This window comes from Olea europaea, unplaced genomic scaffold (genome assembly GCF_002742605.1).
Source record: "Olea europaea var. sylvestris unplaced genomic scaffold, O_europaea_v1 scaffold1908, whole genome shotgun sequence".
Classification (NCBI taxonomy): Eukaryota; Viridiplantae; Streptophyta; class Magnoliopsida; order Lamiales; family Oleaceae; genus Olea; species Olea europaea.
In genome coordinates this window covers 9,476-30,777 of record NW_019236892.1, presented here as the reverse complement: position 1 = coordinate 30,777, position 21,302 = coordinate 9,476, and the positions used below count along the sequence as shown (strand labels likewise).

Sequence of the window (21,302 nt, the reverse complement as noted above, 5' to 3'; positions counted from 1 at the left end):
TTAACTCTATAAATTGTGTTGTCATGTGACACGGAGTAGTAAAATGCATTCATTACATTTAAATGCGACAAGGGACTTATCAAGAACTAAATCGATGACATTTTCAGGCATAAAAAATGAATATCATCTAGAAATAAATCATGATATTCTTGAAACATTGAAACTCATTCAATGGAGGGACCAATCTTCAGTACCTCTACTTCTAAGTAATGCCTTCATTATCAAGTCAATTAAGCCAAACAAACCTTATTCAACAATTGTCAACTCTTCAAGACTATAATTGTAGGAATAAAAGGCTTAGAGTTTATTCCCACAAAGCCAAAAACATTGGCTACATTCGGGGGTTTGAATGCCACTTCTTTTAAGACAGTCAATCTCTAAATAATACCTCAAAATCACATCTCATCAGAGTCATATATCAGCCTGTTTGGGAGTGATTTTTTGGCCCAAAAATTTGATTTTTTGATTGTTATTTCACTATTCCAGTCATCATATTTGACTTCTTCTCTCACAGGTGAATCTCACTTTTCTCCTAAAGGTCAAAAAATCAATTCTCAAAATCACTCCCAAACAGACTCTATATCTATCTTTATCAGTTGTTTTCTATTTATCACAATCTAAGAACCTCTTTACATATAAATCAAGTTCATTACAACTTCTAAGGGTGAGAATACATTAAATGTGCCTCCATTTGTGTATGCGTCTCAGATTTTCTTGGAAAATATTGAGCTAATAATGGGTTCTATTATTATTGTAGGGGTTCCTATTGTTATAGAAATATTGTCCAAGCGTTAGATCTTGGTGAGAACGAGTAGAGGGATCCAAATTAAAATAATTTAAGTTTATTTTAAGAAAAAAACTCATTGGCTATAGCATGCCAAAATTTGAAAAATCAATTGCCTTGTCTACTTACCCATTAACACAATTAAAGACATCTCCATCATAATCACATACGAAATGAATGAACTTATCTTGCTATTTAGAACTATTATAATTTTATTTTCTCTTAAAATTATAAATGCGATGGAGGAATAACATGGAATGAGCTCAAACTCAGTAAACGAACTACATGCATATGATGCGTACGTATGCTTTACTTTAAAATGAATACTTTTTCTCAACATGTATTCCCTTTTCTTTCATTTGTTTAAAATTGATTAGTACCAGAATTCAATTTAAATCTTTCATAACTAAGAGATATTGGGCTCGAATCTTGGAAGACTTGACAGAAAGCTAGATCGTTACATTATTGTAACGTTCACCATAATTCAATATTCAGTATACTACGTACAAATATGCTCTTAAAAGGTTGCAATTGACCCACCAAATTAGAAGAATTTAGTTTAAAATTAAAATATAAAGCCATGGTAGATGATTTTACGACGGATTAAGGTAGATAGTATTCTTAGATTTTTTATTTTCTTATCCAACTTAAACCTATCTCCACCCTTCGGATTCATTTTATATGATCGATAGTGCAAATAACATTGTTAGAAAATATTTATCCAACTTAATCCACCATAATACAATTCACATGTTATTATCTATTCTAACTTTACATCAAATTACTGTCTAATCCGATGCTCTAAACGCAACCAAAAAGTATTTGATGCATTTAATTGAAGCCGGGAGATAAGAAACAATATAAATTATCCAATAATGAATGAAAAGAAAATTAAAATCAGAGAGCATTGAGGACCATTTTGGAGAAAATATGTAAAAGAGGGACATAAACAGAAAGAAGAAAAAGGATAAGAAGGGCTAAAAACTAAATTCGCTGTCTATTTCATCCAGATCTATTAAGTTACAAGGGTGGACTCAACTAATGATCGTATTACATTCTCTTATCAGCTATATATCCCTCAAAATGCAATTTATTGTTTATATTTCTTATGAAAATTTACAAAAGAAAGTCATATCCTATATTGCTAGCCACAAACACAAATCTTTCCTCGTTCTTCTATACGATAGGTGTATCGGTCGAATAAAGAAAACCGGTCCTCAAATTGCATTACTGCATACTTCGATAAGACTGAGGAAACCATTTTGACAGCAAATAGCGTTTCATCTTCATTATCAGCACGAATATGCCATAGCATGGTATGTGCATCAGAGCGACGGTTGAATACCTGTAAAGGAAGTCGAATAGATTGAAATTTGACAGCAAACCAAATCGAATATAAAATGTATTTTTAAATCTGATAGAAATCGAAAACTACGTACCATAATGGAGAAAATGGCGACGACAAATCAAGAAATGGATAAGCCCACCTGTTTCAAAAAATTCTCTGTTACAAAGGAAGCACATACATTTTTATTAGTTAACATAAAGGATTGGAAGAAGATGATTTACCAAAGCGCGATGCAAGCATGGACGACCCATTGTACAACGACATAAACAGCCGTCCAGAGAAAAAAGTACCCAATACGAAACCAAGGAAATCGCTGAATAATGGTCACAACAAGAGAGAGATTCATAATGAGAAGCTGAAAATATGAATTGTGGTAGAAATTAATTGGCAATGTGGGCTTACCAAGCAGTTCAATGCAGTGTCACCAATCAGAAAAATGGCATTGATCGAGTGCATGTTTATAATCAACTGCAAGATTATTAATACATATCGTTCAGACACAGAAAAATAAAAGGAATTTGTAATTAGAAACCCGAGTTGTTAAATTTTGTAAAGAAACAAATGTTTGACAGTACTTACAAAATTCAAATTGTAATCCTTAATGGTAAGAAACGGTACGAGTATGAACCAAAATACTGTGTCTGTCAGTATCACAGCTCCAGCATTCATCTATCAACGAAAAGGTGGGTAAAAATGTAAAAAAATTCTTCTGAATATGAATGCAGCCGTCTTTATAACAGAAATTATTTACGGGGATTTACCTGGAAAATGATTTGGAAGACATAACCCCAGAAGCCAGCAATTCGGCGAACAGGATGTTCTTGATTGAGGTCCATGCCTTTTGTAGCACACGATGCATTAGAATTACGTGCACTTGCAGAGTATCGAGAGCCCTGCTCGGCGTCAAAATGCTTGTCATCAAATTTATCGCCACCAAATTTATGATGCCGGTAACATCCGTTTATGGACAGTAAGGATCCAAGCTACAACAGATTAAAATGCCATAAGAAAAAGAAGACATGGTATGTGTTTATTCACAAATGAAATGAGGACGATTTCTTACCCCGAAATAAATGGTAATCAATGTAAAAGTCCACCTGTTGAGCATCCAATACAAGAAGTCGAACAAGGAGATAAGCAATTATAGCTTCAAAAATACATAATGGATATAGAGTCATTCGATCTGAATCCTATGCGAAGAACATAATCTAAGTGCACTTTATTGTGTCAAGAATTTTGCTACTTGTTCATAAAAATGATGTGGAGGGACACGATTGGATAAAAAATTGACAGTATTTTAAAATGTCAAATGGTAGAGTGCAATGTGACATTATGTGATCTTTTATGTAAGCATTAATGTACATATAGCAAGGTCTGTGTGTCAAATGGTTTAAGAAATGGTACTACTTACTGAGTATAGAAGTAAAAAATCTCTCCTCCATCAACGGCAACATTTAGGATTAGCATTAACAGAAGCACGGTGAAAGCAACGACTCGAAATGCAAGTAGCCACACAGGATGTATACTTCGAAGACACGGCTTCCAGACTTCATCTTCATACAAGACTCCAGCCGAGTCTTGTTCGTTTTCAGTTTTTCCTCCTTTAACATTGCGTGGACCTTCGTATTTAGAGATAAGAATTGATGCAAATACCATCGACATTAGAATCCACATGGAACAGAGCAAAACCCGCCAGTTAAGCCAGTAAGAGGCTGTTGTAGTATCGATAGTCATAGCCGGTTGCCAAGAATTTTTCGGAGAACCTGTTATAAATGTTAAGAAACTCATGATGTTTATCTTTTTTCTCCAACTCTGTCTAATCTCAGCAGTAATAAAAGAATCCTCCAATTGCAAAATTCGAGTCCAGGCAAAAACTTCGGAAGAAACAACGAATCTGAAGGAGGAAAACTCGACAAGATATAAAAGAATTGAATTGAATTCGAAATGAATTGAGCACAAATAACAACGGAAAATCAAATCCTGCTGCGTCTGAAGATTCTGCTCTGATCCAAAAATTTGTTCAATTTTGAAGCAAGTATTTGGTCCTAAACAAGACTACATTAACATGTACTTCAAGATAAAAATGATTTATTTGATATTATGCACTACTGGTTATGAAGGGACCATTTCGATTTTTTGGTCGAACATCAATTCCGATAACCAGAATCAGAGGTTTATAACAATATTTAGGATTAAACTCAAAGCAAGAAGAGAGAAAGAAGATGTTCAAACAAAACTTGTATTGAATTATCGTCTGAAAGTAATCAGAGATTCCAAACTTTCAGGGTATAATTCGAATTTTGAAATAAAATATTTAACTGAAAGATGGCAAAAGAAGAACTTATGGTTTTGAATTGTAAGCAAAGGAAAGTGAGAATACTTACAAAGGAAAGCAACACAATGTGGCGGTGTATAAGAAGAGATTCTTTGCTTCATTGCTTTGCAGTTAAAAACTAAAATAAAAAGCAGAGAGAGAAAGATAGATATATATATATACAGTCAATGACAGCTAGGATTTAAAAATGCTAAAAGTAAAAGATATATTTTTAAAAAATAAAAAATTATGCATAAATTTATCAAAAATTACAAAATCTTGTTGGAGCGATCGAGCCATGTCCCTACGCTCAAGATGTATAAATATAATAGATATAGAGAGGATGAAAAGAGATGGTGTGCTTTGAGCATAAGCTAACACTTTTTATATATTATCCTAATAAGATTAAGATCTTGTAAGTAAGAGCTATTATTCCCATGCAAAACATGAAAATTCCCAAAAACAATGCAAAAATTGTAGGATTTGTCACCTTTTATTGTGCAGAGACAGCCTTGTGTTTAGAGTCTTTTCTAGTTTTTGATATTTAATAGGAGGGGAAGGGGGTGGGGGGTTGTGTGGGGTCCATTAATATTTTTATAAATGGATTTTGTGTTGGGTATTGGAGTTTTTATTCTTACTTTGAATAAATAAATTATTATATGTTGTCATCGGCTCCCAATAAAGAAATAAAGGAGATGTAAAAAGGAAATGAGATGGATGTAAACTCATGCATGATACACCATAGATTGGAGTTGGAGCCAATTTTAGTGGTGGTCCGAGTCATTGATTCTCACCCTTTTGTATAGTATCGCCTTTTCGCATAGTTAGTTAATTTTCACCGATCGAAAGTGAAATCTAAACATGTGAAATTAATGAAAATTATTCTCAAAACTTCAGACGCCACATACTGAAGTTGGAGTCATATTTAGTGGTGGTCCGAGCCATTTTTTCTCCCCCTTCTGTTATTTCACGACTTTAGTTAATTTTAACTAGTAGAACACAAGTTTTAAAAGTCAGAATTTATTTTAAAACTTTTTGAGTTGTTCGACATAGAAACAAGATAGGTCTTAATATATTTAACCAGATGAATTTTGAACTCAGAATTTCAAATATATTTTTTTCCTAATATTTCCTTTTTCGTGTAATAAAAAACAATTTACAAAATTTGCACCTAAGAGCTCTTTTTAATATTTCAAGCTTAACCAACAAGTTATTGATTGGCCTAACTAAAAGACGAAAGAAAAAATAAATAAATAAGTAATTGCTTGGAATGTTGATGGAATACTTGCGTTACAAGAGACAGGACAGTGGACCACGCATCCAGTGGCCCACAGAGCAAAATTTGGACCGACATTTTGTGGGAAAATGGCATGTTATGAATTGTTCGATGATTAAGCAAAGATTGTCCTGCCAGACTTTAAAATGGGACCCAGTGTTGAGACCCAGACCTTGACTATTGTGGGCCCACCAAAAGAAAGACCTTCTTGGTCTTCCCCCACAAAAATTGTGTTCAATTCGAGAACTCCAATCCCGTCCCCCACTCCCACCCTCACACACACAATCCTTTTTTTTTTTTTTATTGCCCCTTCGGAAAAGCGTTTACGTAATAAATGGATTTTCAATCCATTCTGGGGTTAGGGCTAAAACATTAAGCATGTTCCTTAGTCGTCATGTCGTTTTTCCTTTTAAGACTTCGGGATGACAAAATATCTTAACCTCACATGACCCATCGAAAAATTGGGCAAGAATGGGATTGCTTCAAACCCCACTTGCCTAGCCCCATCCTTATCCTTTAACGAGACCGAATGACTTAATTGAAACAAAATTATAAATTCAATGATCCTATTACAACATAACAAAATCTAATCACCCCAGATGAAACCATATCACGAGTTGGGTGACCCCACAATAAATTTCATTGTCATGTAATAAATAACTTTAGGAAGAAGCCATTCCATTTTATTTGTATGTTGTCATTTGTGCAATGGTATAAAAGCGTGAGTAATTCTCACACAAAAAGGGTGAAGAAGTCCAACATTTGTCAATGCGTGACCCCAAAGCAAAGGCTTACGCGTGATTAGTTATACGCAACAAATTCCTTGTTCGCATTAACATCCATTTGCTAGGAAGTTCTACCCCCCTACCTGCATCATCCCAACATGGCGGACCAACTCCGAAAATCTTCATGAAATAAGAGATGGGAAGGATTGCCTTGGACTCATTACATTGTCATCCCTAATCCACATGAACCACAACAAAAATACGTACGCTTATCCAAACAAATTTTACAAACCTACTAAATGAAAAGCTTCTCAAGCTAGAGTATCTACTTTTCCTAGTTATTGATTTGAATAAAGAGAAACTATGAGTTTTCAAAAGGTCGAACTCCAATTTTGAGGGCTCCCACCGTCCCACCCCTATAGTTTTGTGTGGGGGGTAAATTCGAAAGATGTACCCCAACAGAATAGAGAACAAAAGTTGCATGTACACTGTACCTACAAGGAGTTGAAACTATGAGTTTTTAGTATCTGCATTTGTATGCAAACTTGAATAAGTTGACAAAAGACCTACAAGCCTACAACCTTGACAGTTCCCACATTTAGAATATTTATTTAGAGCATGTTTGAACCTCATTTTCTGAAAATAATATATTTTTAAATAGTATTTAAATGAAAAATATGTAATTAAAAAATAAAAAAAGTTTTAAATTTGCGTATAATATTATTTTATTAAAAATATGTGATTGAAAGGAAGAAAAAAAAATATTTTGAAATAAATAGAAATCAATCACGTCAGTCAAATCAAACCCTTGTGAGGATTTTCTTTTTCTTTATTTTTCAAAGGAAATCAAAGGGTACCACTCCCCCAAAAAAAATGCCCGAACCCAGATCATTTTACTGGTAAAATTCTGCTCTTGCGACTTGAGCTAGACTTGAGCAACTGTGCAATGTATTTGTATGAGCGGAGTTAAGAAATTTACTGGCAAAGTCTTTAGTCAATTTGAAGGGAAAAATACAGAGAGAGAGAGAGAGAGAGAAATGAATCATATTCATCACGGGAGTGCCAACATCCTGTAAGAAATTGTCGTGTGTGTCTACCTAATTACAATAATAACAATGAGCTATATCATGTTTTGTTCGGATTTGATTTGTGACTGAACTTAGATGCCCTTCCATCATAATATACCATAATAAGCCGTGCTTTTTAAGTGCTTGTTTGGTAGAGATTTTGTTAATTGATTTTTTGACTATTAGAGATAAAATGGATCCTACCTGCGAGAGAAGAATTCAAAAATAACGGATAAAATAATGAAATGACGGTCAATAAATTGATTTTAATTGAATTTTAAGCTTTACCAAACATGCTCTAAATGTGGAATCGACCACATGAATTCTGTTCACTCCATTATGTTAATAAATACGAGAAATATAACTAGTAGGATGCATAAAGTCTAAAGATCATCTGGGGTGGAATATGTACTAACAGCCTTCAATCTTGGCCAAAAAATAAGTTAATGTAGACGACAAAGTCCCAATCACAAGCCTAACCTAAAGGAAAAGAGCAATATTCTAAATCACAAAACAACAAAAAGAAACGCTATTGTATTGTGATATTTCTAATGAAGTCCTATAAAGTCTTAACATTCTATAAACACAAACACTGTTAGGCCTAAAGAAATTACATTACAGACAAATGCATATGTTTGCGTAATAACAAATTCGGAACATGGGATTCGCCATAAACGAATAATTGACTTCCGACTATCTTATGCTATGCAAATTCAATTAAAAATAAAATAAAATAATGCAACGATTCAATCAGAACCTTCAACCAACTTATACAAATTGTAATTAATATAGCAGTTAATTTGTGGATAAAAACATGCCAAGATTCGGTACGAAAGATGCATAAACACTGTCGAGATGCAAATAGACGTATACACATAAACAAGAACACAACCATATGTTTGTACAGGCCAGAGGGCATACAAATTGCCGACAGAAGTGACTTCATAACTCAGCCAGAATCAAACTTTGCTCCCGAAAATTCAAGACACAGAGAGAATCAAGTACTGAGCTCTGTTTGTTATGTTAATAAATATAACTACCAGAATGGTGCATAAAGATCATCTGTGGTGGAATATGGACTAACAGCCTTCAATCTTGGCAAAAAATAAGTTTAATGTAGACAACAATGTCCCAATCACAAGCCTAACCTAAAGGAAAAGAAAAAATATTCTAAAACACAAAACAACAAAAAGAAATGCTACTGTAATGTTAAATTTCTATTGAAGTCCTATAAAGTCACATTCTATAAAAACGAACACTGTTAGGCCTAAAGAAATTACATTACGGACAAATGCATATGTTTGTGTAATAATAAATTTGGAACATGGGATTCGCCATAAACGAACAACTGACTTACGACTATCTTATGCTATGCAAATTCAATAAAAAAAAGAAAAGAATAAAAACTCAAACGATTCAATCAGAACCTTCAACCAACTTATACAAATTTTAATCAATATAGCAGTTAATTTGTGGATAAAAACATGCCAAGATTGGGTACAAAAGAAGCATAAACACCGTTGAGATGCAGAGAGAGGTATACACATAAACAAGAACACTACCATATAAACATACGAAGTACAGGCCAGAGGGCATACCAATTGCTGACAGAAGTGACTTCATAACTCAGCCAGAATCAAACTTTGCTCCTGAAAATTCAAGACACAGAGAGAAACAAGTACTGAGCTCCGTCTGTTAATGCCACAAGCAAAACTAATTGCTAATACGTATTTCATTATGAAAAGTACCTTAAGAATTGCAGGATTTATGGGGCATAAACCTTTTCACACCAGATGGTTATGCTGAATTAAAGAGATTGAAAAGAAATGCCAACATGTATTTCTAATCTAAAAACCATTTGCAAGAACAAAAGACACTTTAACGTACTATCCTCCTTTCTTTACTTGTTTACTTTTTTATCTGAGGGAAGTTAATAAAGAGATAATGCAGCAAGAATAAAGCAATCAATTTCCAATCAACATTGCAGTTTCAATACATACATACTATACAGTTCGTTCCATTTATAACTTCATAATACAAACCAGACAAAATTCTGTTTTGACGTGTATTTATCAGTCTCTAGCATACAATCCTTACTGGGGATGATTAAATATCTTACACTTCTTATGGTAACATATACAGGTTTTGACATGTCTCAAGAACTGCACTATTGCTATGATGTTACAATCTGATATAACAAACAGTACGCGTGAGACAATCCATCTCCATTTTGCGTATCCACAGTACTCTTCAAAAAGCATCAGTACCATCTCCGAATGTAGAGAGAGAAAAGGGGGCAATGGCCACGTTGAATGTCCGAGAGCCTACTTTATCAATATGCTTCATCTCAAAGTCACCCTCCTGTAAGATGATAAAAACAACGAAAAATGAAATCTATGTATAGCAGTAACAATTATGTTTCTATTACTTATATATGCACAGAAAAAACAAGGTTTCTCCACCAAAACGAGAATTAAGGAAGCTCAAACATGGCCAGTCAGCAAAGAATTACATTTATGACCAGCATAATTTATTTTGTAGATCTATCTTTATATTTGAATAATGCTTGTAGGGGTCCATGTTAGTAGGATTTTTTGATACAAGGGGAGAGAAGGGTTCAAAATCGCATGTTAATTTCTGCATGTAACTGGTTCAACTATAGATATTCAATGTCAATGTCATCTAGTATGGCACTAGATCAAATTATGCTTAAACTAAGCAACCGGGTTTTCATGGTGGGAATGATGTTAAATGTACATCAAAAATAGTTCACCGTTCTCACCATTCTGCCACTAGGTGTGCTCAATGGGCAAGCTGATGAATATTCAAACCCGGTGTTGGGAAGTATAACTGGTTGTTCACCAATAACTCCAATTCCCCTGCTTACAAAGTAGGTAGATTTTTTAAAAGCAAAAATGATTAGTAATCCCCTAAATGATTGTAATGAGATAAAAGATCAAGACAATATTGCAGCTCTTCCTCTTTGCACAAGAATGGCAGAACTGACAACTTACCAGACGTTCTCGGTTTTCCCATTGGCATCAGTGATGATCCAGTGCCTTCTCAAAAGTTGTACTGGGCGATCTGAATTGTTGGTGATCCTGATTCTATATGCAAAAAAGTAAAGACCCTTCGAAGGCTGACTTCGGCTTTCTATGTAAACACTCCTAACCTGAACCCTAACGCCCTGAAGAAGAAGGAATAGTCAAAAACTGATCCAGATATACAAGGAGTCATCAATGCTTTAACTACTTGTTGCCTCCCCCCATTAAAAGGCCCTTGTTTAAGGGTTAAAATGAAAGAAGGCCTTTCTTTAAATTTTTTGTCATAAAGGTTCCCCCCCCCCCAACGCCCAATGAAGCATAAGAAAAGTCGAGCATGGACGTTTGGGTCTAAACAACCAACAAGACCCGATCCAGTGTTTCAAATTTCCTGAATTTGGAGGAGAGCTTATGCTCACCGGCAGACTCCCAGTCCAAAATCAAAAATGTCCAGAGAGAAGGTTACTGTCGAGATCAGGATGGGCCAAATTCTTGCAAAGGGCAGCTGGGATCATATCTGTTCAGTGAGTGAATAACTTGGGTGATATAATAGATACTAGGATTAACCCAGTTTCCAAGAAATACAGTAACTTGTCCATTCCCAGACTTAATCTTTCAAATAAAGGATAATTTCCAGTCCGATTAGGAGTTCCATAATCAAATGCATTATTTGCAGCATAAAAAGTGGGAATGGTAGAGATAAAGGTGAATTCTGCCTATCCCTAGTTTTTTTTCCTGGGGATTTTCTGTTTCTGCTGAACAGAAGTTCAATTAGTAAGGAACCAAGTTTCTGATTTAACAAGTCCGCTTGTTAAACTAAGCTTCTAACACTAGACCTTGTGATCCAGTGTCAGCAATCGGACGGATCCACTACTTGACAACCAGAATCATCTGACTCTCTTTCCATGAATTAGATAATTTTTTAATAACTAGAATCTTAAGAGGGTTTGATGCAAGTTGACATGAAGCTATGCAAGGGATAAAATTCAAATCTAATAACATCAAGTTGCAATTTATGCTATCAACTCAGCTAGTTAATCTAAAAGTGCAACAATCACAGAAATAAAATAAAATAAAAATAATAGATGCAAATGCAGCAGAATATATCATATCACACATGGAGTTAGAAAAAAGACAGATTAGGTTCAAGGAACCATCTAAAAGTTGAATCTTCTAAAGACTAGCCAACAATAAGTATAAGTCTATGGTTTAAAAAAATAAGGAAAGTAATTGGGGTTTTGTGAATTTCATGCTCCATGAGTCATGAGTGTACATGCAGTGTGCATATCTGGTCATATAATTGATTGTCCAAAAAAGGTTTACAGACTAGCTTGGAAGTAACCCAATATTCCAGCTTATTAGTTGTTGGACTCATAAAAAGACATGATAGCACCAGGCCAATTGGAAATTGCTCCAGTTTAGTTTACAAAATGCTCAAATCAATTCAATATCTGATGTGCGTCATACCAAAGTGGTTGCATCACTAGAACTGTGTTTAGGTTACAAAAAGCTCAAATCAATTCGATATCTGATATGTGTAATACCAAAGTGGTTGCATCACTAGAGCACTTCAAGAGAGAGTGTGGAGCAATTTCCTTCAGCTCATCACGGTACCTAGCTGCATCCTGGGGGTACATACATAGATAAGAAAAGACACCAATAAACAGAGTTCGGTAATGCAAAAAAAACTCCATTTGAAAAATTCTATCATAAATTTCATGATCAATATATAGCCAGAAAATCCAATTTCATTTTAACAACAAAGCAAATCTTATTCCCCATAAATTTGAGGTTCACACAATTTCATATATAGATGTATGCAAAATCACTATGCTATCAAGACATTTGGCACTACCATCATACGCTTCTTTTAAATTGTCATTGCAATGCCAATATTTTATTAGTTGAAAATCATTAATACTGTAGCTTCCAAAAGATTTTAAGCCAAGTCAACAATTGAAATAAGACACTTCAAACATTAAGTAGACCAATTGTCTATACGGGTACGGTACTCAATTTAACATGCTTACACTGAATAAAGAAAATCTTTTGTCAACTTAAAGGAAAGAGAAGTAACACTTAATGGCCTACAATACAATGGAAAAGAAAAGCAAGAATTAAATAGCACTCAACACACATTTAGAAACACCTTTTCTCGCCACTCGAACTGAAATCTGAATGATATGAAGTAAATTTGAATTGCAAATCACTCTCTCCCCTCGCATGTTAATTTTTTATCCTCCAGTATACAATAACGACAATGGAGGATCAAACTCAAAATCACCCACTTTCTTAATGAATCATCCTCTATATTTGATTTAAGTAGTGTTTGCACCCAGAAAAGCATATGCAATTGAACAACTTTCTCTTAACTTTCAAAGTGATATGTGCAGAAAAAGAATAATTACATAATGGGAAAGGCTTACTTCAAACTTCTCCTCTGTAATGGCCTCTTTCAACGACCTCTTAAGACGCAAAACTGGCTCTTCTTCCTCGAAAATTTTCAAAGAATCACGAAGTCTGGCAGCTTCTTTATAATCCTAACATAGTTTATCAGAAAAGGAAATAAGTCAAATCACAGCATAAAACCATCAAAGTAGAAATGAAATTTCCTGTGAAAATCACCATGCATAACTTAAACTTAGTAGTAGATTATTATCCAATTCAAAGTTAATACAAGTGCTTCCGAAACTATAATTAACATTAGAATTAAAGTTAAAATAAATATAGCAACTAAACAATGATTTACACTACTTCAACAACATCTTCAATTATAATAGGAAACATGCGGGCGTGAAAAAAAAAAAAAAAAAGAAGCAAATTTTGCGTTGCGTTGCTTTGCTTGCTGTTAAGGGGTCAACCCTAAAAAATAAAAATCAACATATAACGATTTTAGCTACTCCTCTTATATGGTTTCGGAGCCATTATGCTGAAATAAACAATTAGGTCTGTTTAAAGCTCAAACTAGAGCATTTGGATTCCCAAATTGGTGTGCTCAATCAAGCAACCGTAATATTTTTAAATACCAACATCTTGTAGACAAATCAATTGTTAGTAAAATCGAAATAGTTTTCATCCATAACCAGAAAAGATAACTAAAATTAAATACGAAATGGCAGGTTTTTACACACAGAACGGTAAAAATGCTGTAGTATTTTAAACTGCACGCTTTTAACAGTTGTACATTGTTTCATCCAGAGCTAATTACGCTTGGTAATTGCACAGAATATAAATATATGCCAACCTCTGATTTTGCAGCGACTTCCAATTGCTGCTTCAACAAAGCATAGGTTTGGGTCCGAGAAAGAACCGAATTCTGACCCTGACAGGAACCCGAAATAGGATTCGGATCCTCCGACGTACTACAAGCAACAATCTTGACTAACCTAACATTCTGATGTTTATAATTACTGTTACAATTCAACATTTGCCCTCTGGTGCCTGCGGCATACGAGTCCACGACGAGTCGACTCGGCCATGACCGCGCGTTGAAATCAGTAACTACCTTCAGATTCAAACAATGCATTTTTTATTTTTTTGAAAAATTCTCACAATATTTTATGCAATTATCCGAATTCTATCGAGGGAGAAAGGCCATGGAATCACTATTCTGTCCCAGAGGGACGGGTGAAGATGGAGGCAGCGCGACGGTAACAAGGGAATTCAGGAGTGGGGTTTCAATGGCTTGGAGCCGTTGTGTGAGGCAAAGTGAGGAGATATTAGCGGTTAGTGGTAGGTAGAGTGACACGTGTACAAAGCTTTCTTGGCCACTCAAATCTAAGCCTATTTAGGACATCATCAATGGATGTATCAAATTTTGGTGCAGAATCTCTTTAAGAATTATTTTGTAAGTACAAATTTGTTTACCAAATTTTATAAATAGAGTCCTCTCTCTGTGATTTGTCGTTGACAAAAATTATTTTTGATAACAGTCAATTCCAATGGGATAACCGTATTTCCTAAAAAAAAAAAATTAAAAATACGTAGTTGTAACATTTATTTTATCAATGTGACACCAACCAAAATTTGTACAATTTTGGTGAGACCAAAGCTTTCTTGGCCACTCAAATCAAGGCTATTTAGTACATCTCCAACGGATCCACCAAAATACATCAAATTTTGGTGCAAAATCATTTCAATGTAATACCAAAGTTTGCGCCATTTTGGGTTCAATATAGTGCAAAGTGAAATTTACCATTTTTTTTATTTGCCAAGCTAATTGATAGAGGGTATTTGTATCATTTATGTTTTTTATTTTTAATACAATAAATTTTTATTGTTATAATTCTTATTATGATTAATAATAGTAATAAAAAAAATTTAACAATGTAAAAAATAATTTTTATATTTATTAATTAATTTAATATTTTCGTTAATTTAACGCAATTATTTATTTAGTAATTTATATATTTATAAAATAAATAAATAAATAAATTATCAAATAAATAAATTATTGAGAATAAAAAAAGAGAAAAAATGATTAAATACTGTTCATTTGGTGTAAATTTTAGTGTAATGGTTGTAGATGATTTTTAGTTTGATGTAAAATGGTGTAAAACTTACCTCAAATTTTAGTACAAAATTGGAGATGGTCTTAAAATAAATTTAGTCACTATTTGGTGGCGATTAAAATTAAATTTAACATATTTTAATATAAAGTTGATGAAATATATGGTCAAAAAATTGTGAGTCCTATGAAATATATAAATAAAATTAATTTTTAACTTTAACTTAAATTAAAATCTAATTCCTACCAAATAGTAGCCTATGAAGTTTTTATAAATTATAAATTATATAAATAAAAAAGGCTAGTGAACAAGTGAAATGTACATTTGTACTTATAAGTCACTTGAAATATATGGATAAAAATAATTTGAGTGTTATAAATAATGTATAAAAATGAATTAAACGTAAGTTAGTTCTGCTTGTGATTTATATATTGGGTTAATTTCATAGACTGACTTTTTTATTTTTGTAAAAAATTTGCACGGTGAAATCAAACACATGGTACTAGAGATAAACAAAAACTTGATTATTTGTTTTTTCTTAAAACAATCTCCTAATCGATAGTATAAAAGATTTGATCAGTTTATTTTAAATATTAATTATTAAGAAAATAACTTGGATCATTGTTTGTATTATCAATATAATAATGTTAATTATATATGTGTGTTCTTGTTACTGTATGATGATGATATGCTTCTGATCGCTTCTTGTTAAAGTTGTTAAATGAGAGCAATTAAAATGCTGAATTTATGAAAGACCTGGGAAAAGAAAAAAGGATCATATGTTTGGAAAATGCAGGTTGATATGTCAAATTCTTTATTATTTTTGCATCAAACTTCATATATGTTGAAAGTGTTAAAAAAGTTTGGTATGTATGAATGAAAGCTTGTTACATTGATTTTAATAAATTATTTTATTATATATAAAAATTAACTATCTACAAATGATGAATAAGTTGAATATATGAGTAAGACTCCATATCCAGATGTGAATGGTTCAATTACTTGTATGGTGGTGTGTACTAGGTCTGACCTAAATTTTGATGCCAGTATTAATATTTTAGAAGATTTATGTTAAATCCTAGTCCAAGTCATTTGGAGGCATTGAAATAGTTACCTAGATACCTGAGAGGAACAAGCAAAATTGGTTTAATTTTAGGTTTACTATTGAAGGTGTGAAATTAAAGGTACTAAATGAATAAATGAAGCTTTTACGATTAAAAATGTCTGCTTAAAGAACTATTTCTTTTGAATGATGATGTTGTTGTGTATTTTGACGTTAGAATGCTACACATTTATTTACAAATCATGTTATTCATAAACGTACAAAATTTATTGATGTTAGAATGCATTTTATAGGAAATATTGTGTTTCACGCTGAAGTTTGAGAAAGTTCTATCTCAATATAATCTTCCACACATAGGTACTAAGGTGCCATTCCTAGTAAAATTTAGAAGTTGTTTAAGTCTTTTGATCATTATTACAAGTAAATTGAGTTTTGATTAATAATATTTTAATCAGGTTGAACAATTAAGGTATCAATACTAAAGGAGGAGGATAAGGAACTTTGGTGTATTAAGCATTTAGACTTTCTCTGTAAAGTTTATTTGGTATCAAGATGAATGTTTGGAGGTCGGCGTTGCCAAATGAACCTTGAAACAATTACGTGTCCAAATGATAATTTAATTCAGAGTATTGGCCCAATAAAATAAGTTTCTCATAATCTAATCCACTAACCCAAATCCTAGCTAAAACATTATTTCGAGATTGCAACTCCAATAGTTAGCCGCTTAATAGCCTACTCTACTTGTGGAGGATTGTTCTGAACCGTAAGATCAAATGAGGGATCAATGGTATGCTACACTTGTTATTTAAACGTCAAGTTTTATCCTTATCCATTATTTTGTTCAAATTTAGTTCTCTCTCCACACCCTTTTATCCCTCTCTAGTTGCGTGTTTATGAGGTTTCTCTCTTTGTGAGTTCTCCTCTTCGTGAAGATTCTTCGTTTTTTTCTCTTCTTCTTCTTCATATTGTGCAGAGTTCAAACCTCTGATTTGCTTTGTGTTTGAGGTTTTTCGTAGCACTCTTGTGCACAATTGATTTGCAATAAGTGAAGTGAGGGTTTAGATTTGTGAGATGAGGATAATTTCAGCTGTAATTCACTTTGGTCCATACTTTGATGCTTGATGAATTTTGTACAAACTAGGTGATTTCAGTGAGTTCTAGCCAATTATATTATGTTAAACTTCAAATGAAACACATTGCAACACACAATCACTTTTCCTAATGTCTCTTGATAAACAAACAATATTATTCTCACATCTAAACAAACAATCCTAACCTAAAATAAAAGAAAATAGCCATTTTATCAGCTTCACTCTATAAACGAGTATTTTCTTGTTTAAATTAGCTTTTTAATCCAGAAAACAATCAATTTTTTGACCCTTTTTGGTAAGCTGGGACCCACGTATGAGAGTTGTGGTCAAAACGGATAGCTGTGAACTGTTAAAACAAAAAATCCATTTTTTTGCTCAAAAATTCAGCTCCAAATAAGGGCTTAATTTAACACATTTTAATCTTCTAAATTCACTCCTACTTGACCTCACCTTGCATGCCCCGCTCCAACTCAACTTGTCCCCACCTATCCCCCAATCCCTCCCTCTTTCTTGCCCGTAGTTGCACCATACCCCTTAACCTTGGGTCCCTCCCTAGATTTACCCACAGTTGTCCCCAGTTTTACCTAATGGTTTGATCCTTACATCCTACCCAACCACCGCTCTCGGCAGTATTTTAAAATTGTCTTGGTCAAATCCTCTAATTTTCACCATTTTCGATGAGAACAAGCTCATTTATTGCCCAAAAAAAAAAACCACCTGTGTATGTATGCTCAATAATCTACCTAAATAATGAAAAATAAACATTATAAGCATCATAAATTCACAAATTTTTGAAACGTTGTAAATAAAAGATCAATTTCATAATCCCAAAAATCTAGCATTGTTGAAGATAATGGCCGGTTTGTGTGGTGGTCGACATTGTGTTGATTGTGAGGATGACTTCTTAGACTGGATCTTGACCGTTAGACTATGTGAATTTTTTCTAAATTTCTTTTTTCCTCTCCACTCAAACACTAGTTTGAAGATGAGGGTATTTTTGAATTTTTGTATTTAACTTAATCATTTTTAGCTTTTAGATTTTTTTTTTTTTCCGTCAAAAGCCACTATGAAAACATGATCAAATCAACTGATCATTTCCTTATATTTCTTCCTGCTCTTGGTTGTTTTGGGCCCCACTCCAATTCTTCTCCCTAGATTAGCCTCAAAGCCAGCACCTTCTCAGCGTCTTTCTTTTTCTTTTCATTTTTCTCCTTTAAAAATCAAAATTGCAATAATAATCCACAGAATAAGTAGGAAATCATTACACAGCACAACACATTCTATTCATTTTATTTTCCTTTTTGTCATAATTAAAATAAGATTATGATCGCCTTTTCAACAAAATCGACTATTTAATTTTTGGGTGGCTATATAGATACAACCATTTTTCATAAGAGCATCAGATTTTAATTGGATTCTCAATCTTTACTTATTCTCATACTTACAATTTGATTTTTACATTTCATTCCTATTATCGACATTCCATTAGTTGATATATCCCATCTTCTGTTAAAACTTAAAATGGCATAAAAAGATATGCTCTTCACATTTTTAAATACAAAACAATAAATACAAAAGCGAGACTAAATAATTATTCATTATCTTAAAGCAGGCTAATATAATTTTTGAACGAATACCATCATAAGGGATAAAACTAATGTTATCTAATACTACTGGTGTTACAATTTCAGTTTAGGTAACGCTAAGTGATATGGTCAAATAAATCTAGAATTAAGTGATTCATTTTAATTATGAGTAATACAATTTAACATCACTGGTGTTAAAATATCAATTTAGGTGGCACTAATATGGTAATAAATGAGAAATGACTCACTTAAATTGCACATTTCATTGAGCTTATCATATTACGTCATCTATACTTGTGTTGTAATACAATTGATGTTAGATAACATTATTTTTTAACTATGCCCCTCATTCAATATCATATTAGTACCATTTATACTGGTGTTTTAATATCAGTAATGTTAAATAACATTACTCGAATTGACAATATGAGTTAATTAATAAAATGCTGATAATATTATTGTATTGAAAAAAGTAGGATATATAAGTGTGACAAAAAATAAATATTAAATATTTTTAATGCAATTATAATGTTGTGTATGATATAATTACCCTTAATTTTATATTATTATTTTTTTCTAGATGGGATCATTTATGAGACTATAATAATAATTTGAAAATTAAAACTAGATACCAACCATCCAATATTTTTCTCCATTAATTAAAGGTCAATTTGTGGTGAAACCAACGAAAACCAGTAATCCAAGCAAAACAAGAAAACAAACAAAATTAACTGGTGAAGATAACGAAAAGCAAGCTGCAATACAGCCAGAAGTAGGGTGGAAAGAGAGAACTTTAGCCTTAAAAAATGAAGAATATTTCTCCAATTACATGTCCTCTTCTCACTCTTCTTCGCTTCCTCACACTACCAACACCAATACCAACGAATGGAATCGTTTTTCTTAACCGAAACATCAACCACTCCTCCTCCACCACCATCCAATTTCATTATTCTCATTTGCTTCTTCTCTCTATCGTTATTATTGCCATCCCTTTCCACATTTTTCATCAAACAAGAAAAAGAAGAAGAAGAAGACCCTTTTAAAGAATAACCTTACTTTTGAAGTTATTGGTTATCTAAATCTGAACTGATTTGGTGAGTGTTTTTCACTCATATGATTTGTATGATTGTTGGATTTTCTTTCTTTCAGTTGATTTATAGGAAAATCGATTTTCCCCTTTTCTGCGATAATTGGGATTGTTGAAATAGCTATTGCCTATTGATTATCTAAATCTGAGCTGATACTGGTGATTTATTTATTTTTGCTCATTTGATTAGTATGGTTGTTGGATTTTTCTTTTCTGTCAGTTGATTTTATGGTTGTTGGTTGGAGTTAATTTATTGGAAAATTGATTTTTTTTTCTTTTTTTTCCTGGGGCACTTTCCTATTTGGATGTTGAAATAGCCATTTAAGTGCTTCTGTAGTATTCATTTCTTGATGATCAAAGCTCAAAAAATTGAAGAACGTGAGTTGAATGTTTCTTGAATTCGTGGGCTGTTTAATTTGCATATAGTCAGTATTACTGCATTTCTTTCTACAGATTGTAGTCTGCTTAAGTTAACGCAAAATTACATGTTTTGTGGTGTCATTGAAGATTGTTCCTTTTAGTTCTGTGAGTTTTGCCTTCTAAAATCTGGATCGTATAGTTGTTTTAGTGCTTTTGTGCTTCGTTTTAATGAATTTTGACTATATCTCGATCAGTTAAATCAAGATTGCTCGTTTTATGGTGTTACGATCATTTCCTTAGTTCTATGTGATTTTTGGCTGCTAAATGTTTCATCTTTTGGGCATCATGGCTGGAATTTAAATTAATGGCCTGTTTTGTAGGATGGATCTCACATATAAACAAGCTTGAATGTTGTTTATTATGCTGTCTTGTCATGTCTCGTACCGCGAACCAAACATGCACTATAGGTGCTTGGATCAATATTTCTTGTGTTATTTTCAGGAAAATGTCTGGAGAAGAAGGTAATGGAAACGCCAAGTTTGCAGTTTTTGTTGAGGACAATCGCATCCAATACGATACTAATTCTTTGCCTCAGCTCCAGTTATTTAGACATGGTGAGTTCATTATCTGCATCTTCATAGAACTATGGTGTCTTGTTTGAATTTATGGGTTTTCTTGATTCTGAATCCCTAATTGTTGATGATCCTTTTGTAAGGGAACACTTTGATTTTAGTTTTAATAGTTAGATATGTATAGAATTTTTGATGATGTGGGCAGAGAATTAGTAGTAAGTCTGTAGAAAGTACTATTTTCTTTTCTGATTTTCGACAACTCAACTTGCATGCCCAAGTGATTTCAAGCCCCTTTATCACAAATTATGATAAATGTTGTCAATCATTTTATGGACGTCCTAAGCTATATTTAGATTTTAGATTATTTCAATAGTACCGTCTTTAGTTTTGAATCGTTTGATGTCATTGGGTGATGCATATATTCATACAGTCATTAAAACGGTTTACTAAAAGGTCACTTCCATAGATGAAAAAAAAAAA

At 33.0% G+C, this 21,302-nt stretch overlaps 2 protein-coding genes across 3 annotated transcripts; both read right to left on the bottom strand.

Moving 5' to 3' along the window:
- Window positions 1-1,762: 1,762 nt before the first annotated feature.
- Window positions 1,763-4,609, bottom strand: LOC111378968. 2 transcript variants are annotated; one of them, XM_023002272.1, is made up of 9 exons: window positions 4,517-4,609; window positions 3,544-3,895; window positions 3,196-3,229; window positions 2,894-3,115; window positions 2,712-2,801; window positions 2,535-2,600; window positions 2,354-2,445; window positions 2,224-2,271; window positions 1,763-2,129 (listed from the first exon to the last, which is right to left on the bottom strand). In XM_023002272.1, the coding sequence occupies exons 1-9, from the start codon at window positions 4,566-4,568 to the stop codon at window positions 2,012-2,014; spliced, it is 1,074 nt and encodes a 357-aa protein (XP_022858040.1). In that variant the 5' UTR covers window positions 4,569-4,609; the 3' UTR covers window positions 1,763-2,011. The 2 variants fall into 2 exon arrangements, with proteins under 2 accessions (XP_022858040.1, XP_022858041.1); XM_023002273.1 differs by having other exon boundaries at window positions 3,544-4,026; window positions 4,517-4,585.
- A 4,861-nt stretch (window positions 4,610-9,470) lies between these two features.
- On the bottom strand, window positions 9,471-14,303 carry LOC111378967. The gene is made up of 6 exons (XM_023002271.1): window positions 13,800-14,303; window positions 12,982-13,095; window positions 12,100-12,180; window positions 10,529-10,701; window positions 10,297-10,393; window positions 9,471-9,875 (listed from the first exon to the last, which is right to left on the bottom strand). The coding sequence occupies exons 1-6, from the start codon at window positions 14,079-14,081 to the stop codon at window positions 9,765-9,767; spliced, it is 858 nt and encodes a 285-aa protein (XP_022858039.1). The 5' UTR covers window positions 14,082-14,303; the 3' UTR covers window positions 9,471-9,764.
- Between the last annotated feature and the right edge of the window lie 6,999 nt (window positions 14,304-21,302).